Source organism: Nyctibius grandis, chromosome 10 (assembly GCF_013368605.1).
Source record: "Nyctibius grandis isolate bNycGra1 chromosome 10, bNycGra1.pri, whole genome shotgun sequence".
NCBI lineage: Eukaryota > Metazoa > Chordata > Aves > Nyctibiiformes > Nyctibiidae > Nyctibius > Nyctibius grandis.
In genome coordinates, this window is record NC_090667.1 from 376,178 (window position 1) to 403,404 (window position 27,227).

The 27,227-nt window shown below is 49.8% G+C and overlaps 1 protein-coding gene across 1 annotated transcript in view; it reads left to right on the top strand.

Moving 5' to 3' along the window:
- Positions 1 to 4,492: 4,492 nt before the first annotated feature.
- The window catches only part of PPP2R2B (protein phosphatase 2 regulatory subunit Bbeta), a 68,728-nt gene continuing 45,993 nt past the window's right edge, over positions 4,493 to 27,227 (top strand). The window contains exon 1 of the mRNA XM_068408516.1: positions 4,493 to 4,794. Within this exon, the coding sequence (XP_068264617.1) occupies positions 4,716 to 4,794 (79 nt within the window). The 5' untranslated portion in view covers positions 4,493 to 4,715. The remainder of the gene's footprint in view (positions 4,795 to 27,227) is intronic.

Genomic DNA, 27,227 nt, shown 5'->3' on the forward strand with positions numbered 1-27,227 from the left:
CCGGTCCACCTCTGCTCCTGGGCACAGCCCAGGTACTGGAAACACGAAAATCCCTGTTTTCAGCAACTTGTTAGGTGTTATCGGACTCCCAGACTAGGAGGAAGAATTTTAAGTCACGAATCCTTTTTCCTTTGAGGAGTTTATTTGAGTAGGATTAGATAATAATACAAATACCTGGACCTTTCTAGAAAGGGCATCATGAAACTGCTTCTCTCAACCACCATGTTGTCAACTTGCTTTTGAAATATTATAGCAACGTTTATGAGACATTTGAGTTTATGCAATAATGTTAAGACCTGTTTTTGTGGAAGTAATTTTTTTTCACATCTTCCTGTCATATTTTGTAGCTGTTCCCATTGTTTGGACATCTCAAGTTACGCATCTCACTAAACTTAATATTCTTTCATAGTCTTATCAAACTGTCTCATACCCTCAGATTCCAGATCTTTTCGTACTCTTAAAACTCCAATTTTCCCCTGTATTTGGCTTGATTCATCCAATAAATCTCATTCTGGACTTTGTATCTATTATGTATGGAAGATGATTATATTAGTTTTAATATATATGATATATATTGACCTATATTAATAGACAAAAACTTACCATGATATAAATAAAACCAGACAAATCTCACAAAGACCTTTGGGTAGGCCATGAGATAATCCAGTTAACTCAGTTGTGTCTCCAGCTATACGTTATCTCCCAATCCCATGTTTTCCTTTTCTTTTGCAGGGAAGCAACACGTTTGAGTCTCCCATCGCACGACGCCCTGACCGAGTCCAATATCACACTTGCCGACTGCAAAACACTAACATTTTCAGTGCCACGTCTCACCTGTGTGTAAAACAGGTAAGATGATTTTTTCCTGCCCTCATGGCTCCATTGTGCTGCTTTCTTCATGTCTGAAAATTGCTTTGTGATAAAATGTGTGTTAGGATAAAAGGAAGCAAGTTATCCTTTGAGGCAGCGGATTTTTTGTGCTACAGTGAAAACTGCATTACAGAAAGGGAGATTCTGCTGAGCTGTCAAGAAAATGAGGAGCAGCAGTAGATAAAATCCTCATTTCTCTGAGTGCCTTAACACAGTATTGCTACAGCAGCAAGCACAATTGAGAGAGCTACAGCTTAATAATATGCCAAATAATAGGAATGCCTGTAGTATTCTTTTAAAGCAACTACAGTGCACTTCTGATTCCAGGCAAATTTTGATTATAATATTATGATGTCCTGTAAAGCAGCTTCATTCTGCTTGGGTTCATTGCCAAGCAGTTCACAACTACACTGACTGCAAACTGGCAAAAAAAATGTTGTTGTAGGAAGAGTAGTGCTCTTTTTCTCCGTTTCACACTCTAACAGTGCTGGAAATGATTGGGGGCATTAGTATTCTGATGAAGAGAGGCTGTGACAAAGACCGTGACTACAGGGCCTCCTGGCTCTGCTGCCAGTGATGTAGAGGGGACTGACTCCAATTGCACCGTTCTCGAAACAGCCCTACCATGGTACGGGGAAACAGACGGGCAATTCATATCGCGGGCGTCATGTTTTCAGTTTTGCAGTGTTAGCTTTGCACTTTGCAAGGAAGAATGATACCAGGTGAGCGAATATTTATCTTCATGCTGGGATTGCAGATATTTGTGAGCCAATTTGTATGTGCATGTGTGTGTGTTCATTTAAAAAAGGACAAGCTATATACCAACGTGCTCGTATCTTATCTTCTTTCTGGATGTGTTTCCCTGGCAGGATTTGGAAACCTCATGCAGGATGTGCTGTGGTGCTTCAGTCAAGTAAAAGGAACTATAGATATCGGGGTGACAGAAGGTAAGTTTATTTTTCCTTTTGTTGCTGCGATCAAAAATAACTTGTCGTGTACATCTTGCCTAATCAGCGTGCAGGGGGGTTCTTCGCATGTTGTTGGAAACTGCTGGCAGAGAGCTCAGTTACACTCTTCGTTTCTGCCTTCATTTTGTACTGATGCATTTGAAAGAGATGGGTCTCTAAAATTAGCTATTGATCCAAAAAATTCATTTGAAGGCATTATGGCTTAATCGTATCAATAGTCTTTGAAACAGATTTCCTTTTGGTTTTCAGCTGTTACTTACAGAATTTTTCAGGTAATTACAAGACAGCCTCTCCCACTATAACATCCTTTACTGGAGCCAGTTGGATTCTGTTTCTGGGTAACATAAGTATGACTTGGTGCTCACTCTTGTATCTAGAGTTAAAATAAATTGCCATGCATACACTTCTGCAGATATATATCTATGTTGGAGGGACTGGTGCAGGCAGTTGGGGGATTCAGGAGCACAAGACATCCCCTTTCACACTCAGTAGCTTTAAGGGTGGTTTGCGCTCCTCCATCACTGGGGCACTTCTCTCTCTGCAAGCACATCTGTTCGGCATTTAGCCAGCGTGTGGACTGCAAAAACACAGACAATTGAAAAGAAATAAATGCATTCAACGTTCCTGACTTTAAAGTTGAATTTATTTGTGAGGATCTGGGTTGCAGAGGGATGTTGTTTGGTGTGGAAATCCACGCTGGAGAGTGAGCAGGTTGGTCTGTGTGCAGTGGATGAGCACGTCTGCGGTACAGCAGCACGGCTCTGAAGAGGCCGTCTGCAGGTAGCACAGGGTGTGCTGCCCTCATGGTGTGCACCTGCACATGCACAGCGTAAGCCGCAGGCTGAGAAGGGAAAGGTCGTAACTAGAACGGTAGTACTACGCTCTGTTCTCCGTTGTAGGAGGTGAATGGTGTCTCCAGAGCTGTTCTCAGCTGGCCTGACTTAGGGGTGGCCCTAGCCTCCTCTAAAGGCGCCCCGGCTCTGGAGTATTAGTTTAACTCACTGCTTGGAAACTCACGTTCTTCTCCAGGTTTTGTTGTACACTATTATGAAAGTGGTAACTGAGCCGCTGTGATCATTAGAGATACGTAATTGCAGTTTTCACGTCTGTGATGTGGTTTAATTATGCATACTGCACTTAACTTTCCTCTGTAATTTCAAGCGGAGATGACATTCATCACTTTAGCAAGTAAACCTGAATGTAGTTTCTGGGTGCAGTTAAACAGCAGTGTGTGCTGCAGAGACAGTCGTTTGCAGTCCCAGGCTATATATATGAAATTATCTCGTCGTGTGAGTCATACGTGAACACATAAAGTGACTTTCCATGAAGAGTGCTTTATAAAATACTGTCTCTTTATTTCCTATCTTGCTTCCTGGGGTGGACTTGAGATACACAATAGTACTTAATCTTCAGCCTTCACTTCTGTGCAATCAGAGCGAGCCGCCATCTCTAAGCAGGAAGGCTTTGCATTGCTTGCAGCCCTGACCTGGATTTTTTTTTTTCCACATCGAGAGAGGGTATTTTGAATAAAGAGAAAGATATTAAAGTGAAATGAAAAGCTTCTGGCTTCACTGGCACGGGTTCTTTGCATCTCTTTGGTATAAATGCAGTCATGCTCTCATCTGCCAATGACCACAAAATTAGAAAGACTGCAGCCAGATGATGAAACCAAGGAGCAAAATGACCCAGTGCTCCACACAAGGCAACAACAGCAGGCGAGAATGGCGAGTGGTTTGGTTTTAAACCAAAAGCTTGTCCGTGGAGTAATTAAACAGCAGGAAAACAGGGGGTGTGAGTGTCAGCAGCTTATCGCATTATTTCCTTCCACCCTGCCCTCAATACTGTGATATTTTCCATTAAGAGCACCTGAGCAGGCCGCAGCAGGGCGAGTGTGGAGTGCACTTAGCTGTGAGAGATTTCTGCCTTAAAGAGTGCGTTGTGATTGAAAAAAAATGTTACAAATATTGATCTAGATCGGTTCTACCTAAATGCTGCAGGTTCAGCTGGGTATTGGGGAGTCCGAATGAAGAGACTGCCTCAGAGAACCCACAATGTAGCGCAGTGTGTTCTCCTTCTGTGGTTTAATTTGCGTGCCGTGGTTTGGAAGTGCCTGTCTGGTGTCCTTTGGTTACTCCCAGGTCTGACAATGCTCTCTGCATGCACGAGGCTGAGTGGAGCTGTGCGGCCGCGGGGGCCCGGGCTGCCCTGACCCCCCGAGCCATCGCTGCTGCGGGGAGCGCCGGGGGGGCCGCACGAACCCCTCGGGCAGCCCCAGCGAGGCCGTGCTGTGGTTTCGCACCGGGAGAGCAGGAGTTTCGGAACACGAGTTACCTCCAGCGCTTCCTTCCCACCCGGCGGGGCCCGGCTGCTCTGCGGGCGGGGGCAGCGCTTCGCTGCCGCGGGCTGCGGGACACGGCGGCGGGCGCGGAGCGGGGCCAGGCGCGGGGAGCCCCCCCCCGGCCCCGGGGCCGCCCGGCCGCTGCTGCGCCGAGCCCGCGCCTCCCCGGCGGCCACGGGGGTGTGTTCGCGGCAGGACGGGCTTAGTCAGCACTCCGGGCCGCGCCTCGGCCGATGCGGCGGCGGCGCCGGCCGGGCCGGAGCGCTGCGCTCCGCTCTGCCGCCGGGGCCGGCAGCATGGGGGCCCGCAGCACGGGGGCCCGCAGCACGGGGGCCGGCCGGCCGGCTCCCCCAGCCAGGCAGCCCCCGCAGCCAGCCCCCGCCGCCTCTGCCCTGTAGGCTGCCTGGGCACCGGCGGATCCTCATGGACTGAGCAGGGGCTGCGTTATTTTCCTCTTTATTTTTTTAGTGTTTTGGTTTTTTTTTTTAGCTTCGTATGGTTTTATTTCCTTTTTTTTTTTTAAATTACGGGTCTGGAAGATGAAATGCTTCACGCGCTACCTGCCCTACCTCTTCAGGCCGCCGAGCGCCGTCCTCTCCGCCAGCTGCCACGCCGAAGGTACGGGGGGCGGCGGGGGGGCCGCGGCCGGGCCGGGGCGGGGGGTCCGCTGCGCCCCGAGCCCCGCTCGCCCGGCCGAGCAGCGGCCGCGGTGCTGTCGGGCTGCTGTTGTCACGGGAGAGGGCTGAGAAGGCAGGAGAAAGGCTCGGGGGAGTCTGAAGGCTCAGCAGCAGAAAATGACTGTTTATGCCTGTCAGTGCTGCTTGGTTTGCTGTTAACTCTGCGCTAATTGTGCAAGTAGCAGCAGGACCGGCTTGAGGAAGACTTTCGTGTTACAGTGCTGCATGTTTTTCAGGGTTATGTAGTTTGTAAGTGCGGCCTTTAATTCATCTGTATAGTCCCAAGAAAATGAAAAAAGCGTATCCAGCTCTGCCTGCGTTGGTTACCTGTGCCCTTTCCCTCGTTCAGTAAAGCCTGTTTTCAGGTCTCGGCAAAACAGCTCTGCAGCTCTTTGCGATAAACAAAATGTTCTCAGCAGTGTTTGAACTTATTATTTTCTGGGCAGGAATGTGAAGTATCGGGTCTGTGTTCACTGAGACTCCAGTGGGACTTCTCCCACAGGGAGTGCTTGTTCATGCTGATTTATAACCCCGCGTGATACGACTGCGTGTGCGTTTGCTGTGTGTGAACTATCAGAGTTCTGTGAATCGTCTGCAATCGTCCAAGCAGCTCTGCGGGATCAGAATTCCATACCACTGCTGCTCTCCTGTGTGGACCCACAGCACTTTTCCTCACACGCCCTGACCATAGTTAGTTAATGAGGAGAAACGCCTTTCCTGTCACCCAGTTTTACAGACTCATTCATCTAATTTGAGTCTCTGTGCATAGACTGAACTACCAGCCTCATCTGTGAGCAGTGTGAAAATCCAGACAAACACCGTCGGGATGTGTGCTTACGGCTGGTTTTGAAACGATTGGCTTCAGTCTCTTCCCACTGTGTGTATCCAGGTAAAAAAGAAGGGTTGGGGAGTGCCTTGCCTTGGCTCCTCGTGCCTTGACCAAGAATGTCGTAAGGCTGAAGATGTGGAGTGGAAGGGCCAAGCAGGAAAGACTTGGGCAGTAGATGATGACACTCCAGGCTAAATTATTGTATCTACTTAGGTTGCTATATTTTAGTCCCAGCAGACAGTATGGACTGTTTTAAAAAATTTATTTTCTCTGAAGTTCTAAGCAGATAAAATTATCCCAATAGATAACTCGGACTAACTCTGGAGTTCTTTCTTTGAAAGTTTCTGTGAAGATCTCTTTTGTTTTCATTCAGACTTTGTCCAAAGGCATGGCTCCTTGAGGTATTCTGAATAAGTAACTTTTGGATTGTTCTGCTGGAATAAGTAATTCAATGGAGAAGCAGACCTCGCTGTTTTAGGAGAGGTCATATGAGACTACGGAGAGGAAAAAAATGAATTCAAGAAAGAATGCCACAGCAGTGTGCTATCTATTCTTCTCCATTGCAAACAATAGATAAACAGTTCTGTACAAGCTTCATTCTTTCGCAGACCAATTATCAGATGCATATAATTAACTCAGGGTGAAACTAAGATCTGGAGACTTTAAATGACACTGTTACAGGCAGAATCGAGAAGAGAACCCAGGTGAGAGCCTGACTCCTGCCTTAGTCCTCTTGGAGCGGCTAAAAAGGCCAATGTAGCCCAAAGAACCCTCAATACAAGATGAGCAGCGGGAGCAGGTTCTAGTGCTGGTACCTCTGTGTTTTGAGTGAAGAAGTTGTGATTTGGTCTCTCTGGTTCGCTCTCGGTGGAGTGCAGGCTCACAAACGCACAGAACTATTCACAGGGTGAAGCTGTGATGCCTCAGGGATGCTGCCTTGGTCAGTCTTCAGCCAGGCTTTACTCCGCAGACAGACAGAAGGCACGGGACGGCTGAGGCTGTCAAAGGGAAAAGGCTCCTTGCCTCCCCGGCCTCGCAGAGGTGTCCCTCTTAGCCAGAGGAGAAACTCCTTCGTGCCCCTGCACCACCCTCTGTACTCACCCCTTCCCGACAAAGGTGTTTCTCCAGAGACCCTCTGATCCTGGATCCATCCAGTCCAAGACCTGAAGTCCCAACACATTCTCTGTTGCCTCACTGTAAGAATTCTCTTCTTCATTCTTCCCAGATTCCCAGAGTTGTAAATGAGAGATCTAGGTCAGCAAAGAGCCTGGAACAGAGAACAAAGACTGTGCACGAAGCTGTAATAAACCTGAAATTCAAGCACGCTTGTTTATCCTCTTCTGGCACTGCCTATGAAATGGTTTTAGAAAGCTGCAGCTGAGCTCCTGTTTGTTTCCTCACAGACCGGTTTGTAGTTCTGCCCTGCTTTGCTGTCAAGTTACAGTCCCTGAGTGGCAGTGCTCATGGAAATGATCCAGCGTTGGTATCATTCCTGTGGAGGTGTGGGATTATGGTAATGGACGGGAAGGAGAGGGTGCACCAGAGAAAGCTGGTGCAGGTGGAGTGCCTTAGGTGGTGGACGTGGTGTGGCTGAGCGGGCGACGTGCTGGCTTCTCGTGTGTGTCCTGTTGTTGCCATCACACTCCTGATGCTCGTTGTTGTCCAGAAACGCCAGTCCTCCCCGTACCAAGGCGTGTGGCTTAGGATGCAGTGTAGTAGAGCATGGGGGTTTTGAGATCTTTTGAAAATATTGACTACTTGGGCCTTGGTAGCACAGCTCAGTGACGTGGTCGGACGTGGGGTTAGTGTCGCGTGTCTGAGTTCAGTCCTGCTCAGCAGCGCGTAGGGACGCGCGGTTGTGTCCCATTGACCTTAAAGGTACACCTGTAGCTTGGCTCAATAATAGCAGTTTGACAGAACTTGAGCCCACAATATTGTCCTTTGGACCCCGATTGCTGCTCCTGAACTGTATCTGAATGAGGAGTATTGCTGTAGGAAAGCATTTATGATCTATTACTTAAGATGCAAAACAGGTATTTAGGTCTGCCTTGTTCTCGCGGTGGTGTGTGCACTGAAAGTTGATCTAAATATATCTTTTGATGAGGAATGTGCACTGTGGGCTTTTTATCATTTAATATTTGCTGAAAAAGAGTTAAATGATAGAGGGACTGGTGCCTTAACAGAAGTGTGTATGCGTCGTGTCAGGTTTGCTGAGGGCTGTGGACAGGCTGCAGCAGCTGGCAGGCTTGGGACGTACGTTTACAAAGTAACACACTTCAGAGTGAATACATATATACTGATCAAAATAACTGCCTGGTTCTTTAAATGCAAACTTTTTTTTTATTTCTGCAACATGTTCAACCCAAGGATATCAAAGATCATTTAAATCCTTAGCTAAGTAACCTTCAGAAAAAATGCCTTTGAATTAAGAAAACAATATCCTTTCCTGTAGACGAGGAAGCAAGCACAAAGATGGGAAATGCGTTCTCTGAGGTCATACAATCGCCAAACATTGAGTCATGCTTATGTTTTTCTTCCAGAATTTACACAGAAATGTATTTTTGTGCACTTTTCTGAGCGGGGTTTGAAATGTTGGCTGTTGTGCAGAAGTATTAATTCTTTGGGATACTTCAGTTGATATTTAGACATGTAATAGTTATTTCCTATCCTTAAAATCTGTTGCTGTGCTTAGGAGATCTTTAACTGCATTATTAATTTGACAGGCCAACAATTTGAATAACATTTTCAGTAACTTCAGAATTTTTCCGAATCTAGTTGACATAGAGTTAGGCTGAAGGTCCTGAATCACTTTGTATTTCACACTGCTAAGTGTAGCCGTTCATCGCTGCAGTTGTGGGATCTTGGTGCAGTGATGTGTTAGTTGTTTGGTGCAGATACAAACCCGTGAACAATACAAATGCGTCTGCTTTCAGTTCACTCACACTGCAATTGATAGGAATTATTTAAATAGTAATCTTTATTTAATATCAAATACTTTATCCAATATCTGAATTTACTGCTAAGGTCTAGATGTTATAAGTGTAACAGAAAAATACTGCAACGCTAAAAATCTGGACAACACAATGAAAACACATTTAGAAGGTGTATGTCAAAGAAGCACTGCTGCTTTCAAGCTACGTTCAGAACAAATGTATGCTACAGGTCTTGTACTATTTTGTTAACTAATCACCATAACAATGTAATAAGAAACTTTAGCACTTCTTTTATACTTCCCATGTACTTTTGTGAAGGACCAAAAGAAAGTGTCCACTGAGCATACGTCACGTTAGGCCAAAGGTCTGGAGCCCAGTCGTTGCTGTGAGTAGGCTCGAGCAGTACTGATACAAGCAATGAACTCAGTTTGTTCTGCACCAACAGGTCTTGATATTTCTTGCTTTGGAGAGTCCTCCAGGAGCTTAGTATTGCTCTGCAGCTCGTTCCTGCACATTCTTTATTCGTGCAAATAATGTAGAATTGCTAAATCAGTACCTTAGAGGAAGCTACAGCGGTAGTGCGTTATGAGCAGTAGTAGCCCAAGCATGAGGTTTGTAATCATTGGTATGGAATTCTGATGCTGGCTGGTTTTCTTTCTCACGGGGGAAAAAACAGCTTCATGCTATACTGTGGATAGATTTCTACTTGCTTGGGAAATAGAAAACATAGAAATGAAAGAAAACTTCCTACGCCCAACGTACCCCAAACCGAGACAGTGCTTGTGTGTGCGATATGAACAGGGAGGAGCCGCTGCTGGTAACGAAGGCCCTTGAAACCCTGCCGTGCCTCATCCTTGCTGCTGTCAGATGCAGATGTGAAGGGAGGAATACCGTTCAGATGTGACTCATGGTGGAGAACAACAAGGAGCGGGGGGAGCACGGGAAGGTCTTGAATTGCAGCTGCAGAAATGGGAAACAAAGGGCTGGCTGTGCAATTCCCACAGGCCGTGATCTGGGTCTGAGTCTCGTTAGTTAACATCTCGACCGTCTTTATTACCTTAAAGTCGTGGCTGCTCTCGCTGCCGTCCTGTCTGTGTGTCCGGCGCTCCCGCTGGGAGCCCTGGCTTTCCTGGGAGGCGGCGGCGTGGGCACGTCGCCTGTTCTGACCTGTGCTCGGTGGAACTGCGGGCACAGCGGTCTGGGATTGCACGCGTTCCTCCAAAATCAGTGTCGGGTCAAGGCCGGAGGAAAACATGGGTAGATTCTTAGTGGCACTTTGGAAGGAATCAAAAAAATAGCATTGACAAGTCCCTTGGGAGTCATCTAGCGGGATTAACTGTACTTATTGGTAGTATTGACATAGTACAGGGGTTCTTATAAAAGATCTGCATCCATGACAGATTTGGTCTGGAATCTTCCTCTCTTCCGGCTGGTCTCTAGACTTTTCTAATTTAGCAATAAGTGAATTAATACATCGACTTGAGATTTCTGAACGGGAGGAGATATACAGGAGAAAACCATCATGCCCTATTGCTTTTCCCAAGATTTAAGTGACGATATTTAAGTGATTTTAAGTGATAATTATCACAGTTAGCATGGAAGCATACCGTCAGAGAAGGTATGAGCGACTGGAGGGCTGGTAAGAACTAGGGAGGTCTCTTAGTTCACCTTTCTGTTTGCAACAGTCTCTGATAACGCAGATACTTAACAGGTTCTTGTCAAACAAGACAAATCCTCAAAGGATGCCAAATTGCTGTCTTTGCTGGTAATCAGTTCTGGTGCTGAGTTGTCTTCATGGTTTGTGTTCATTTATTTCTAACAAAATTATCTGCAAGTTAAAATGATTCTCACTCTCCACTACACAGCCTGCAGGGTAGTTTCTCAGCATTGGCTTTATCTAGTTAGTCTCCTTCAGTTAAGTTCCCTGTCTGAGCCTGTCCTTACAAGTGAAGCTTTCTGAACCTCCTGTTGCTCTTGTTGTTTTGTTTTCCCTTAATGTGGGATAGCCAGGAAGGGAACTGGTACTGTAACAAAGAAAATCATCCGTCCTTGGCAGAGAATGTGTTTTGTATGTTTACTGTATGGCAGCCTGCAGGCCGGGCTCCCCGGGGACGCGGGCCGGGCTCCCAAAAGGGCCGGGCAGGCGGGAGCTGTGCCATCTTCGTGCCCAGTCGGCGCGCTGGGGCCCCCGTGCGCGGTGGGCAGATGGCTGGCAGGCAGGCAGGCTGTCCGCCTTCGCAGGGCCCCCGCGGGTGCTCGGTGCATTCACCGTGGGCACCGCTGGCCGCCGGAGCTGCCCGGGTGACACGGCCCACGCCTCCCCCCGGTTAGAACCCGCGGGCCTGGCCTGGGCGTGCAGCGGTGCGTCCTTCCGAACAGCTACCCCGGGAGCTGCGCTGGGCGCAGAGCGGCTGAGCAGAGGAAAAGAAATTAAAAGGCAGTTTAATAAATAGATTTTAAAAAATCAATGGGATAAATATTACGCATTTGAAAAAGAATGTTTCTTTCAAGGCCTCTGAAGAATGGCTGGCACCCGTGCCCGGGGGCCCTGCCCGAGCTGCAGCTGCAGCAGAGGCACAGGGCAGTGACTGTCTGCAGCGAGGATGGGCACCAGCCCGCGGTGCAGCCCCACTCCACCCTGCCACTGGGTACAGAAAGCCCTTGTCCCCATCCCCATCGTCCCCCGAGGGATGGCAGAGCCTGCCGGAGTTATCCTGAGGGGACGCCAGGACAACCCGTGGCTGTCAGCCCCGTCCCAGCGTGGTGCGTGGTGCTGCTGCCGCGCCAGACATGAATCCGCGGGGAGCTTGGACAGCAGCAGAGAGCTCTCCTCCCGCCAGCAGTTTAGGTCTGTCCTGCGGGGAGTTTAAACAGAAAGCATATCTACATCTGATCTGCAGAAATTGTGTGTACTTCAGATTACGGGCTGCGCACGCAGAGAGCAAGGCAGGGCACGGACTAATTCTGGTCTCTGCTGCTTGATAAGTCACAGCAACTCCTCTGTCTTCTGTTAAGTAACTCCCGTATCTCCCTGACCCTGCGGCATCTCAGATTTGTCTTCATCGCCTCTGTGGGCAGTGGGAGTCATGCAGAAAGCACAACTGCCCGTTACGAGCCCGTTGCTGAACGTGTTAGCCTTGCGATGCTGCGGTCTGCCGGACTTGCCTGGAGGACGTGGCAAGTCCTCGCGTGTCCTTGTAAACCTCCTTGTACTCGGGTGTGCCTGGGCTCTGCTCCTCATTCAAGTTTGTACAAACATATCTGGATACGTTTTACAAGTGTGTATCCTGCGCTCTCTACGCGGTATCAGTATTGGACAGGGACTAGGCTAGAAAAGGTTGTACAGCGCCTGGTTTCGTAGATGAGGCCTGGAGCCAACTCAGTTCATTTAATGCGGTTACTGTAAGGAAGTCAGGCTGTTGCTTCAGGAATACCTTCACCTTTAGTGTATTAACATGAAGCGTTCAGACTGCCCAGTGCCTGAGTTATAGATTTCTCAATGGCAAGGTGAGCAACAAGCACCACGCAGGTGCTGTTAGTGAAACTGACTTTTAGCTCAAAATTAAATACTGTTTTCGTGAGAAAATATACTAAATAATGAAACCTGTCTGTAAGTAGACTGCTTATTTCCTTCATATCTTGGTACTCACAAGATTCAGGGTCATTGAAAGACCAAAATGTGTCTTCTCTTTAAAATGGAGGATTTAGAAGTTACAATAATTCCCAGGGTATTTGTATGAAGAGTTCCCTGTCTCAGAAGAGCTGCCAAAGAGGGGAGCGATTCCTGTGTTTAGGTATCCCTGAGGTAACGGTCATTTTGTTGTCTCTGAAGCCTTTAACAGTTCTCTGGTTTTCCACACTTCTCAGTTTGTGCCCAGGCTTTGCAGTAGCATTTTTGGAGGTTCCAGCAGAGGTGACATGAAGGCCGGGATCTTTAATCACTTACGTTTGAGCCGATTTTAAAGCTTAGCTCAAAGGTGCCCTTAAGCTAGAGGGTTAGCTTTTTAGGGGTCTTTCACACGAAAGCTCAGCCAGAGGCACCTTAAAATGAAGCCCTTTACCTTAGGGCGCCTCCAGGCTGAGCTTTTGGCCTTTGGAATGTTTTTGAGTGATGCATGTAAAAAATAAAAATAATTATTTCCTCGTATGCTCCAGACAGCGAATTCCTCTATGGGTGACCACGGAGAGTAAGGTCAGGTTTTACCTCTTGTCATATTTAGATCAGCGGAATGGGCCAATTAACAAAGCGAAGGCAGGTCTGCTTGGGGACTGTTTAAAATGGGTCTTAAAGCTCCTGGTCCCAGCGCTGACCCGTCGGTGGAATGGAGGAGCTGCAGGGACCAGCTGGCCGGTGGCTGTCTCGCTCCTGCTGCGCTCAGTCTCCATGTGATGCCTTGCAGAGCAGACCCTGGTCTGGGTGCTGGAGAGCTCTCGGGACGGCGGGACCCCACAGCCAAGAGCCTTGGCCAGGAGTGAACCTAAAGTAGCCAGTTTTCTGTTTGTTCTTTTTTGAAGACTTTAACTCTGTTATTATGGTGACCCTTACGCTTAGCATCAGCCTGTCAGTTTTGTCCCTGCTGTGTTGACCACAAGTGGGTTTGTTTTTCTGGTGAGTCGTTCCTATGGCTTCGACCCAAGTTAATCAGGCACCAGCAGCTGGGAGCTTTGCTGAAGTCCTGAATTACCCTGGAGTAAAACCCACATAAATTAAATTTGAAGCAGCGTTAATACTACAGAATGATACGTACATTAGAGGTACAGTAACATTGTGTAAGTATGCAAATATGGTTTGGTGTAACTAATAGTCTATAATTACATGAAGAGAGGCCATTAGTTTAAGGCTGATGGAGGAGAACACTGAGTTAAGATTGAGCTTTCCACAATAATTGAATTTCCTGATTTAGCTGTTCTTTCCTTAGCCTCTCCCTGCGCTCTCAGAATCCCAACTGCAGCACGCGGTGCAGGGTCAGCCTCTGCCGCGGGAGGTGGCATGCCAGGGCTGATCTCACATCTTGCATTTCTGAATGGTACCTACCCCGCTGTCCAAGGCACGTAGTGCTGTGGGCCCAGGAGGCTGTAACGAAAAACAGACGCTGGAGAAAACTAAAAACTGCTTTTTGTGGTCTCAGCCCCGGGAGAGCTCAGACGTGGCCGTGCAGGTATCTGTGAGTCGGGGATGCTGCTTTGGCTGTGGCCAGTTCGGGTGACTGGAAAGGCAGCCGGCCGGCGGCGCAGTGCTGGGCGCTGGGCTGGCAGCAGGGAGCTTCTTCCAGCCACGCTGACGGCCCCCAGCCGTGCCACATCGCCCTCCTGGGCTGCCCCCATCGCCCTCCTGGGCTGCCCCCATCGCCCTCCTGGGCTGGCCCGCGTCGCCCTCCTGGGCTGCCCCCATCGCCCTCCTCGGCTGCCCCGCAGCCCGTCGCTCCTTGCTCTCGTCTCGGCTCCGCTGCAGTTGGCATTCCCCCAGGACCCCGCAGATCCCTGCCGTGTCTACTGTGTAAACATCTCGTGGTTTCCCGCAGATAACAACAATTCCCCTTGGCTGGGAGAGATCCTCTGCCCGTTTCCCTGCGATGAGCTGCTGTCGGTGAGCTCTGAGCTGGCTGCCTCGGTTGAAGGCGCGGGTTTGCCACTCGCTGGTAAGAGCGGATCCTGTCCCTGCGCTCTGAGCTGGGAGCTAATTGCAGGCCCTGATGAAAGCCGGTGTAAATGAGGACAGAGGTCTGAGCTGCACGCGATGCTCATCAGTTAGGGGTGGAATTTTTTAATTCTAGCCAGTGGCATTTCTAAACCTCTTAATGCAACATAAAAGTGCTTTGTATCGTAAATAAGCTCTGATAGTATAAACATTTCTATATTGAGGCCATGATCCCTCACATGATCTTACATTGCTGTAAGTTTACAGCCATAAATGACATGACTCTGCTGAAGTAATTTAAAAAAAAAAAAAAGCCGAGTAGCTCCTCGGCTCAGACAAGGCCCGAGGTGGAGATCAGCTTTTATTGTTGCAGAAATACATGCATTTGCACTGATTTCCCAGGCTAAAACATGACCTCATTTGTATTCTCCCAAAGCTATTGGGTAAAGAGTGGGATTGAATTTGGTTTTAAATTCTCATGGGCATGACACTGAGCTGCTGTTTGAAAGGAATTAATCTTTATATCCTACTGGGAGCCTTCTGAGCTCTCTGAATGAACAGAGTTGCGGAGACTGTTCAGGTTTTGCCTTGGGTTCCCGTTGGATGGGCTGCGGGCAGTCCCACGGGACTGGTGTCCAGACCCTGGGGTTGTCTTTGAGCAGACTTTGGTGCTGATTGGCACGGAATAAGGGTGCTGTGTGGGCTGGCTCGTGGGGCCACGCTTCTCAGGGAAAGTAAACTAGGACCAGTCTGTTCTTTTAAGTGTTGCTTTTTAGCAACCCGCTCTCCACACGGGAAAGCCAAGAATGGGAAAACCCTGTCCACGGAGTTCATTATTGCAAGTGGGAGCAGACGTTGAGCAGGAGATGATTCTGCTGAGTTCAGAGTTTTAAAAGTTTTAATTAAAGTGCAATTGAAATGGTAGGTCTAGATTAGCACTGCTGGGCGAGGTGGTTATTAGGGTTGCATGCCGTTTACTTAAACAGCTCATTAAGGGTGTTGCATACGATTTCTTCTGAAGATTTGTTTCTGGGCTTTGACGTTGCATATTTTCTCTTTAAAAAAAAAAGAGATATGACTTGTTTGCTGGGAATATACTAATGTTTTTCCCCCCCATGAGTCAGTATTCCCTCTCTCATCTAGACCTTTCGCCTCTGAGCGGTGTCGGTTCTGTTCAGGTTGTACGGCCAAATAACAACAGGGCTGGGGACTGGAAGCGCTGGGAAGAAACAGAAGCTGCCCTGGATGGTGGTGGGGGGCAGCACCCCGCTGCCCCTCTCGGTGTCTGTACGGACTAATGGAGGATTCGTGGAGAGCGTGCAGCTCTCCTGTGAAATCGCTGAGGCACCGACAGGTTTAAAGTCCTCGTTTTGTTGCAGCAGACTCGCTAGGGTGATGTTGTTAGCTGCAAATTTAAGAACAGTGGCAAGTCCTATTCGAAAATAAAGCTGGAAAAACCTCAGGGTTGAGGTTCGGCCCAGCAGCTCTGGCTGTTCGAACAGCCACCGGAGCGGTGCGGGCTGTCCCTCTGCGCAGGGTAACCCGCGCCCCACCGGGTAACCCAGGTCCCTCCGGGCTTCCTCCGCCGGCCCCGGCCGTGCCGGTGTTGGCAGGGCGCGGAGCAGCCGGCCGGCCCCGGAGGCCGCGGGCCGCAGGCGCCGCCGCTGCTGCCGGCCCCGCCCCGCCGCGGGTCCCGGCGGCTCCCGGGGCGGCTGCGCTCCCGCCGGCGGCCGGGCGGGGGCGGCGGCGGGGCCGGTTCGGTGCCGGTGCGCGCCCCGGTCCTGCGGGGGCAGCGGCGGGCTCGCCGGGCGGGGGCCCCCCGTCCCCCCGGGCGGGACCCCTGCCGCGGCCCGGCCCGGCCCGGCTCGCGTTGGCAGGCCCGGGCACCCGCCGCCCGTCCCGGGAGGGGGCGCGTCCGTGGCCCTTGAGCTGGGCACCGGCGCTGGCGTGTCTGCGCCCGGTGCTGGGCACCGCGCTCCTGCCCCGCGCCCGGGGCTCCATCCACCGCATCAGCCCCGAATGGCCACGGGCAGCTGGCACAGCTTCCTGCTTTAACAAGAACTGTTGCTGAGGGATTTTTTTTATCAAAAATACTTTTAATCGTGGATGTTCCATCCTGTCATCAGAGGATTTTGAAAATTATTTTTCTTCTCCCCGTAGTTCGCGTTGGGAAGTTGCTCCCCATCCCGCTCCGGTGCTGATCAGCGATCCCAGTGCGACGCTGGTCTCCAGGGCGCCTCGTGCTAAGGTTTCCTGCAGTTTCGCCTGTCAGAGCAGCTCCAACAAAAGAAAGAGCCAAATTAAGAGCATATTTCCAGGGCTCTGGAGATATTTCCATTATGTGACTGTATTTCACTCACTACAGATGGGTTCAGCTGTAGCTTCCCAGTGTTCCCGTGTCATCTATATTTAGTTAGTGCTTAAATCAGCGCAGAGGTACCTTCTGTCATCCCTCCCACTCTGAAGAGACCTGATTGAGGTTGCAGGGTTGCACAGCTAGAAATGCTGCGGAGTGGGAGAGAGCGAGAGCAGCTGGCTGGGAGGCTGAGCTCCAGAGCGGATCCCAGTCTGCGGCTGGCCTGAAATGGAGTTATTTTAAGCACTTTTGGGGAAGGCAGGATGGTGAGTGTGGTCAGGGTGACCTACCTGTGAGAAAAACCAGGGGAATTGTCTCCATTTATTATCCAGCTTCTCCCGTGTGTCCCTGGGATTGCCGAACCTGCTCTCCTGCCTGTGGCCCGTGGCGAGGGTGCGTGTTTCCCCCAGCACCGTGGGCAGCACAAACCACAGGCACAGCTCAGCGATTCTGATCATGCCTAGAGGCACGGTCCTGGCTTGACAGCCCAGATGGTAAATACCCAGCGCAGCCTGCAGCTTCTCCGTTTGTGTGTGCTCTCTCCCTGCGCCCACCCAGGAATGTCACAAATGACCGCGCTGGCAGAGGGCACGGAGGGCCACGAGGCCACGTGTGTCGGCTCAACGAAAACGTTCACAAAAGCGATGGTCTGAGGTTTAACCTTTCTCTTCTCTGCAGGCAGCTTTGCCGAAGCAAGGTCGCCAAAAACGGCTCAGAAATTCCTTAAATGTTTTGGTATTGTGGTGAAGCTCTGCAGGTGTAATCGCTGTACACGAGAGCCTGTTCTTACCGTGAAAGCCTTGTGTTACACCAGTGACTATTTGACAGCAACCCAATGTGTTTGATACTATACTCTAAATAATTTTCTAATGTATATTATAAAAGAAAAACAGGCTGTCATAGGCTGATCTTGCTATATCTGGGAAATAAATGCTCTTTCAGCTTTGTAAAGACATATGGTGGATTTATTCACAATCAGCAGTTCCTTTCAGATGCGGGTGCATGGCATTTAGTAATACATTTTCCAGTATACAGCTCAGCACTCTTTTTTTTCGTTTTCCTTTTCCAGCATATGATTTGAGAGCGGTCAGCTGGCTGCGCTTGTAGGCCACCTCTTGTCTGGGCAATGCGCATTCAGCAATATAATTAATCACTTACATTAGTGAGTTCTTACAAACTCCTGTGTGCTTCATCAGTTTTTGTCCCTGCACAGATTCATTTCCAGCGCTGCTGGCTGCTTTTTTTCCCTTTCTATGCAGTGTTGCACAACACTGTGACTTTTTGGCCGTTTCCTCTGGAAATGGGGCTTGTAAGACCACGGTTGGAGCGTGCGTCTGCGTGGCCGTGAGACCCGCTCTCCTCCGTTACTGCTGGCACTTGCTCCTGCTCCACCAGATCCGGGTGAGGGCTGGGGGTCTTGGAGGTACCAGCTCTGTGGGAATGTGGGCAGAGGGAGATCCTCTTCGTGCCCTTCGGAGGGGGGTGGTCTCAGGATGAGGGAGGGGGCTCTGCGTCCAGAGCTGTGCCAGCGCTGTGCTGCGCGTGAACTGTGCATCTTGGGAAGGAACCTCCATGGCCGGGCCCTCTGCGAGGGAGCTGGTGTGTGTTTCCCACGGGCACGAGGATGGAAGGCCGGCGGTCTGAGAGGAGTGCAGCAAGGAGCCGGTGTGGGAGCGCAGCAGGGCTGGGCTTTGCATGCTCCAGGAGAAGGTGTGGTGGATGAGGGGGTCCCTGTTAGTCAGCCTGTCTGTCCTTTTACGTGTTAAGAGACAGTCTTGGGGTTCTGAGGAGTTTCCTGATTTTAAATACTTTTCTTCTTCTTTTGGCTGGCTGCAAATTCTCTCCTGAATTCTTCTAACGATTAATGAAATTGGTCTATTTTCTTCTTTCTTCTGCCTGGGGACCTCGCTACCTCGGTTACCTGGATACCTCTCTGTGGGTCTGGGCTGCTGTGATTTAGCTGCTGAAGCATCTGGCTTTTTATGAATAAGTATAAACCAGTCAAAACTACGATCCCGTTAAACCAGCGACTGCCTGGGAGAGGTTTATACCGTAAGGTTGGAACTGCAGTTTGTTTTTATTGGGAGCTATGAAAACTGAAGTGACTCTGGGCTGTCCTTGAGCACACAGTGGTGATGGAAAACGCATCGGCCTCGAGGAGGTCTGGGCGTGCGGAGCGCTGCGGGCACGGCCGAGGAGCGGCAGAGGCACCGCAGGTGTGTGGGTCCCCCATTGTGGTGAGCACAGGGGGACTTGGCTGTCCTGGGACGGCGGATCTCGGAGCTCCTCACAGAGGTGGACCTTGCACTCTGTTACTGCGCAGTGGTGTTCTAGGCTGAAAGGAACTTGATCAAGGTTATTAAAAAAAAAATACATTAAAAAAAAAATCCATATTATAGTCAGGCATAGGCTTTGCGTTTCTTGATTTCTTGTCTTTATTAATCTTCCTGTTTCCACTATAGCTGGGGGGGATATCTTTTCTTTTTTTCAGAGAATCAATGTGTTTTTTCCTTGGCTGCTCCTCCTCAGAGCTGTGGGATATCCGTGCGCACGCACATCCACGCAGACGGGCAGACGCGTGTGTGCGGACCCTGTCAATGCAAGCTTGCACGTTGGTGTTATTTTTCTTCAATCTGGTTTCTTAGTAACCCGTCTGAAGTGGAAATTGCACAACAAAACCAATGCATTTGAAAGCAGGAGCTGATGAGAAGGCTTCCCTTTTATTGTTGCCTTGATTCTGCCTTTAAATTCAACGTTCCTCAGCTGAAATGAAAGAATAAGCAACTCACAAGCAGATGGCAACACACCCACCACGCTAACCCATGAAGACAGACCATCAAGGTGCGTTTTTCGACCCATTGCCACGTAGTTAGACGTTATTCCGTTGAAAGAGGCTGATTGACTTGACTGTTTAACCTAAGAGCAGCTTAGGCTTCTCTCTGTGTGGCCCCTGGGGGGTCCTGTGCCTTCCCCGTCCTCCTCTCGCTGGGGAGGCAAACAGCTCCCCGTCCTCTGATCGTGAGCTCACACACAACTGCACGGCAAACAAATTGCCTGCAGATGAGTCCATTTACAGTCCCCTGCTGCTTGGGCTGCCCTCAAACCTTTATCTTCTCCTTTTTGTGCTGACTTTGTAATTTTTCAAGGGTAGTTGTCCTTGAGAGGAAAGCCATTGCAGGTTTGCTGTGCTTGACATCGCTCTCTGTGTTGCCTGAACTTAAAAGCTATGAAATTCACAATGATGGAATTTCACGTGTGTAAGACTGGGAAGACCACGGAGAATGTTTTTGACAGAATGTCATGGCAATATTTTTCTGACACAGATTGCTTGAGGGCAGGAGTGAGGGCAACAATGCTGCTGTACCCTTGATGTTTTGTTCCCGTACATTTGGGTCTCGGGAGGATGGAGCGCTGCAGCCTCTTTGCCGTAGGCTGTTGGTGGAGTTCGGTGTGATGGTGTGTGGGTAGATCTGAACTGGGCTCTGCAGCCAGCGGGGTTGTACCTGGCTCCCTCTCTGGTCCGATGTGGCGGGTTGGAGGGGAAGGGCTGAGAGGGGTGAAGCATGGGAAGCGCTTGGGGCGAGCTGGTGACATATACTATTCAAATGCCTTTTTTAAATTAGCACAATTCCTTGGTTCAGGTGGGTAATTATAGCAAGACTGCATACAAGGTGGCATCCAGTTTTGCATATATATTGCATGAAGAATGGGGTGTTCAGTGTTGCATTCAGGACTGCGCCGAACGTCCAGAGAGCGTACTGAGGGACTGGTGATGCCTGTGTTAATGAATCAGTTACTCCCCATGCCCAAATGTTTCTTCCTTTAAATGTTCGGAAATCATTCAAAACATGACAAGAATGAAATCAGTTTTGTTTATTAAATTGGATTAAAGTAACTAGATTCCCATATAGACAGGGGCAATTGGATTTAATGTTATTTTGCATATCCTTCCAGTCTCATCTTGGTGGGGGTAGTTGTCTAGTTTAGGAAGTAATTTTTTTTTAAAGGATAATAAAATCTTAATGATCACATCATCGCTTTTCGATGTAGACTTGTACACGTAAAGTCTTACTGACCTCACTGCTTATATTGTTACTATGTGTAGTTCAGGACAAGGCTTCGGGAAGGGCAGGTACATGTGTGAGCACACACACGTTTGTGTTCATGTGTAGCCCATGTGCTGGCCTGGGCCGCTGCTGGATTCATGGGCTGGTCGGGGCTATTGGATTTCCTTCCCTCAGGCATTTTGTAATCTGTTTAACATAACACAGTCATTTGTCTTGTTTGCCGACTACTTAACAGATGGATTTGTGTTTTTTGTAATTACTTTATGAACGTTAATAAGACGTGATATCTTGTATTAATTAACAGTTTCCAGGTTTGTTTTTCCAAACGACATCAGATAGGTTATATGTAAATATTAGTGACACACAAATATTAGTTTTACAACGTTAGCGTTTTGAGAAGTCGTGCGAACTTTTAAGGCTCCCCATGGTGTCTTTGTTTTTTTTCTCCCCTAAGCTCTACTTTGCGATTATTCTCTAGTGGCACAGCTGGTGTTATGGTTTGTTAAAGGCTGGTCTCTCCTTAGCGTCAGGGAAGCGCAGTCCTGGCCGATGTCCTGAGCCATCCTCTGTGTTCATCCTGCCTGTGTGGTGTCCGTCCGTCCCGTTCCTATCCTTGTGTGATACTCACATCCCATCTTTCCTCCAGAGATCTCCAAAAGTGGACATTGGTGTAAACAAGTACAAAGACTGTGTGCCACACCGGAGAGAAGGCTTCTCGCACGCTGGGTGCAGCCGTTCCTGGGAGCTGTTACAGCGGCTGAAGGATGGGAAAGGAGCGCTGCTGTCCTGGGGGGCAGCGAGGGGCTGGCAGTGCGGGGCCGGGCACCACGGCGTGCATTTCCAGGGGTGGGACCTCGGTCACACCCAGCCCTCGTGATGGGACTCTGAAAACGGGGGGTAATCTTTGTTTTGTGATGGAGCAGCCCCTTCTGTTACGCAGGCGGGGGTGCCGCGGCTGCCATCCCGTGTGACAGCTCTGCCGCGCTCGTGGGACGCGGGGCCGTGCAGTGCCAAGGAGCGGGTGAATCAGGGCACGTTGTGATGACTTCTTGTGATTTTTCCCATACCAAAATAGTTCCGTGCTTAAAATACGTCCCGTGTTGACCGAAGCATGCGTGAGGCTGGGCTGGCTTTCCAGCGCCCATCTGGGGTTCAGCCTCGGTGTGTTGGATGCGTTGCCAACGGGCCGTGTCCTTCTGCCGAGGCAGCTGGGCAAGAAACACGGTTACCCGCGGTCAGGCCCCTCGCCCGCGTTGGTTGTTGCTTCGTGAAGCATCACTGAAAATTTACAAACTCCCGTCAATGTTGAAACAGTCGGCGAGTGGTCACTGCTTACGGGCACCCTCGGTTGTCCTGCAGCCAGCAGCTGCTGTGTTTGGCCTTACCCCATTCTGCGTTACCCACCAGCCTGGTTTTGAGACCCCATCCATCCTTCTGGCTGCGAAGCTTCAACTAATGCTGGTACAGCTCAAGATTGCTGCTCTGCCAGGCATGCAGCTTCCTTTTCTTTGGGGAATTAATCCTGTCTGAGCGATTAGCCTCTGTGCTTTCCAGTTTGCAGGGATGGCCAAGCTGCATCTGGGTGTTCTCCTCCCTTCTGCTGCTGGATGGCATTTGAGGACAATCAAGCAGAATTATTTTTAAAGTAATAATCCCAGCGCCAAGTTGCTGTCAAGCTTACTGTGCCTGTGTTACAACATGTGGGCAGCCCTAGTTTAATTTATGCCATGATTTCATTGCGTTTTGATGCAGTCCATGTTCAAATTAAGCGAAGGCAGTGGAGTGATTGCAGTTTGGGCTGTACAATTCAAAATGACCCAGATATGTTGGTGTCTCATATTGGCATACACCCTTTCAAATAAAATCCACCTTTGGGGCCATACAAAATTTTGCATGTTTAACATTTAACATTTAACAGAAATAAATGCTAAATAGTCATTCTTACCAATAGTATCTCATCCCAGGACATGTGGGGAAGCATCTGAGTGCTCAGTATAAACACATTACATGACAAACTTAGTTTTTTTCTGCACTCAAACTGATCCCAGTTTCTCTTTTTGTTGCTTCTTCTGATCATGCAGCTGATGGATAAACAGTTTACAGACTATTGATCATTTGATAGCTTTCCAGGTTTTTGGGTTTTTTTTATTACTGTGGTGTGTGATTGTCATCTTTGCTCTGTGGAGCAACTGAAAATAAATCAACAGGGAAATCCAAGAGACAAAATACAGCCTTTATTTTTCCATTCTGTGCTCCCTAGATTTAGTTGTTCAGCCTTAGACTTCCTATAATCTCATGAACAATGTTCCAGCGTCATCTTGCATCCTCTTTATGCCTTGTATCACATTTCTCTGCAGCAGACTGTCAGCACTTTGGGGCAGGGAGCCAGGATTTATGTGTTACACAGTGGTGCATGGGCTGTGTGCTCTGTATGTAGTGCTCCAAGTCCCCAGGAGACCTGCTGCATGGTGTCTCACGGTGGTGTTTCAGGCCCGGGTACCCGACCAACACCAGCCAGGCTGTGGCTTTCCACGGTGGTGTGCGGTGGAGTTTGTCACTCCGGTTACAAACCAAACCCGAAGGAACACACAAAGCCCCAGCACCGGCAGACCTCAGCTGTAGCACTGCTCAGAGGAGCGGTTTTCCATAGCATAGTCTGTGCTCGACTGGTTCTGATGCACTGATGCTGTAACGTGTGGCCTTAATCTTCAGAAATGGCAAATCCTATTTGCTGTGTAAGTATTTAAGCTAATTATATCGCTGATGTGAGGAACATGTGACAAACAGTTCACACTGTATCCTTTAAAGGACATCAGCGGTGGGGTAGCCAGTAGATGATCCAGGACTACTGCTCAAGAAACGTAGGAATGAGACTCTTCCGCTTTCTAATTTCAAGGTGGTCCATTGTTATTTCTCCCTGATTTGTCATGTCACCTTTGCAATCCGAAAGATAAATACGTATTTTCTTATATATACAAAGTTCTTATATATATAAAAGTACCAGTAAACAGTATATCCAAATTACACGGTGAGATAATACAAAGGAAATACCTGAAAATATGGTTGAGAAAAGTTGTTCTTTCTTATCTGATGCACATATCCCAGTGTGAGTGTGCGGGAAGAGTTCCCGCTGATTATTAGCCCTGGTAGCTGCAATGGTTGTCACTTATCACTGCTTTCAGTGATACAAAGAACAAATTGTGAAACCTTGATCATTTAGCACAAAAATGTTTCTTCTTCCGAACGGTTCTGCTGCGGTCAAAGATGCCGAGACGTGGTGGTTGCCCCTGACGCCGTGGAAGCGCCCGGCCCGTCGGCGCACTGAGCGCTCTGTGCTGGTGGGACCTCGCCGTACTCCATGTCCAGGGTGTGCACAGACGCACCTACACGTGTGAAATCTGACACTACCTGAGCAAAACCTGTGTAGATTTGCACTGAACAAACATGTCCCACCAGCTCAGTTGTAGCTATTCGGGTGTGTATGAAGGGAGAGCAAAGGTTTGGCTGAGAAGAAATGGGCGAGAAGCACTGGCCGTGGGCGCTGACTGGGGCTGCCCGAAGAGAGGGCAAAAGCAGTGAACAGGCAAAGGGAGGCTGTGTTCGGACCCTGGCATAAAATGCTTAGCAGGAAAAGAGTAAAAATGAAGCAGGGCCTGCTAAAATGCCCCAGAGCTGGTCAGTCCAAGTGAAGATACAAGAGAAAGCCCTCGGAGAGCAGCTGTTCCCTGAGCCGGGGTGGGTGAGTGGCAGCGCTCGTTACTGGTGCGCTGTTAATCATGTGCAGCTTGTACCAGGACCAGTAACAGCACGTAGCAGGGGTGAAGGCCAAGTAGATCAATTTATCATACGACCTTTGGGAGGCAGAAGTCTTTGCCTGCTTTGCATTCGATGAACTGATTCTTCCCTTTTCTGCCCCGAGGTCCTGACCCTTGTTCTCCATTGGTTGTGAAGGAGAGGGCTGCAGCTTGCCTGCCACGTGTGACCTGATTTCCCAGTTTTCTTGATCTCAGTTTAATCCAGTAAATTATTGGTCTTCCTGAAGTCATGCTTATTAAGGTTAATGTGATTGGGACTTCATCCCGAATATGGGTTACAGCTTCCCCAGCTTTCTGACGTGGCTTATAGTTGAAAACGTGGGAAACAAACTGAGCCAGTGTAGTGAAATCCCGGTTGGCTCTTGTGGGCTCCCTGGGGAACACAAGGGTTCTGGAGCATGGGCTGGAGGTGTGCAGGGGGCTCAGCAAGCCCGTTAGCGTGCGGTGGGATGCGCACACGTTCTCTGGTGCCCGCGCAGCAGCCCAGCCCTCTGTCTGCGGGTGAAGAGGAGGGCCCCGCGTGAGGTGTCCACCAGGAGCAGGTTCACTTGGAGCACGTTCACCCGCACTGCGCGTCCCTTGATGGCTGGAGGGAACGGTCTTTGCTGGCCAGTGGAGCTGGTGCTCTTCCTGCGCCCTCCCGGGCTCCCTGGGCTGTGGACAAGCACTGTGAGTCTCTGGGCACTCAGTTGTACAGCAGGGACAATATCTGTCCACTCGTGAAGTGCTTGGGTGGCTGGGGTCCACTGGAAGGGAAGGTCCCTGCCCTGGTGTCCGTGTCTCTGGTTCCAGGTTGAACCCCCAGCGTGCTGGAGCGGGCGCAGAAGGCTGTGGGGCAGCCTGGCTCCCGGCGCGGCGGGGACGAGCACGGGGTCCAGGCCCTGTGCGCGGGAGCGGGGGTCGGAGGAGCTGAGCCGGTGGTAAAGCCCTGAAGGCTGCTGGAGGAGGCCGTTGCTGCGGAGGCCGTTGCTGCGGAGGCCGTTGCTGCGGAGGCCGTGCAGCGTGCTGGTCTGCAGGGTGACCGTGTGACTGTCCGGTCACTGATGGCCATGCTCCAAAACGGCGTCAGCTCCGGCGCTCACCGAGGGGGGTGTGGAGAAACCGCCCACCCCGCTGTGCTTCTCTGTGTCCGTTTCCATAAAACACAGATCACGGCCCGCGGGGAAGCTGCACGGCAGCTCCGTCGTCCCAGAGCCATCTTCCTCCACACGGCAGCGGCGGTCGAAGGTGCTGCAGGGTGGGAGCTTGTCCTGCTCCCGGGAAGCGTTTCCCCGTCCCACCCCGGAGCAGGAGGACGTTCTGCCCGCGTGAAGGGGCAGAGCAGGGGCAGCCGAGTCCGCCCGCAGCCACGGGCAGCCGTGGGCCCGCTGCCAACCGTGTCCCCCGGGTCGGGGCAGCGGAGCTGCCTGCACGTGCTGTCGCCAGAGCTGTTCCACACAGGCTGACCTGCCCGCAGCGCCCAGCCTGCCAGCGCCTCGGGGACGGCACTGTGCCAATCATCAGCTGATCAACAGAAATAATTCTTACAAGTTTAAAAGAAATTTTGTTATCTAATAATATATTTAAACGTTAAAAAAATGAGGCTAGTGTCCTAACCCAGTAATTAGGAAAATAGATCTAGTGCTCATGGATGTGAAGGTAAAATAAATGAGGTGAAGGAAGTTTTGTGCTGAGCATAAAATTGGAGGTTTGATTCAATTATTACTAACACACTGCTTAAGTCCCGCAGAAACCTGTGCACGAGGGCTCTTAAACCTGTTCTAAGTGGAGCACAAATCAGTGGAGTGGAAAGTGTCCTGGCTCCTCCAGAGATGTCAGAGTGTGTGACATGGTGGACACCTGGGGGTTTGGAAAACAGTGACAGCTACAAGCTGACCTTTGGCGAATTTAATCTGCAAATGGATTCCTGCTTAGGACAGCTAATGCTGTTAGTTATTGTAAGGGCTCGTTCCTGGACTTTAAAAGCTGGGAATGAATGGATTTCATGGTGCGGCTCCTATGCACGTTGCATAACAAACAGGTGGCTTGTGGATGTGTTTAAATGATGCGGTGTATGGAAAAACTTTGCAGGACTTATGAATATATAATTATAATTCATGCACAATGGGGAGAATAATTTTTCTAGTTAATAAAGGAGAAAGAACTTGGCACTTGTTAGAATGGAAATACGCTGAAGATGGAGAGTGCTGAAAAGAAAGGGAAGGAGGTCGCTGATTTGTGTTCATGTTTCTTAATATTCATAAGCGTTGCGGGGGCTTGTTCAGCTGGGCACTGCCTTTGGGCTGAGGCCGTCTGAGATCTGAAGGGAGGAGGTGATATGGTAACGTTTGCTTATTAAAAAACTGTCTTTATTTTTCTTTTCTGGAATTGGGATTGTTTAAGGTAGATTGCTCCTGCGTCTCACGCGGCGCACACGAGTGCACACCTGCACGCCGCGGGCAGAGGTGACCTGGTTCCTGGGTGTATCTGTTTGGTTTGGTTCTAACCTTCCTTTCCTCTCTCTCTCCCTGTGGGAGGTCGTGTCCTTTCCTTACCTCCCCTTCGGAGGCAGGAAGCCACAAGCACGGTGGTGTCAGCTGCGTTGCCCAGAGCCAGCAGCAGGTCTGAGTCCTGCGGCGCCGTGTTCGGGTCCGGTCTCCCGCGCTGTCGCGTGTGCGAGGAGCTGCCGCGGCACAAAAGTTATTTTTGAAGCGTGATGTTGCTGCTGTGACTCTTTGTGGCCTCCAAGAGAGCATC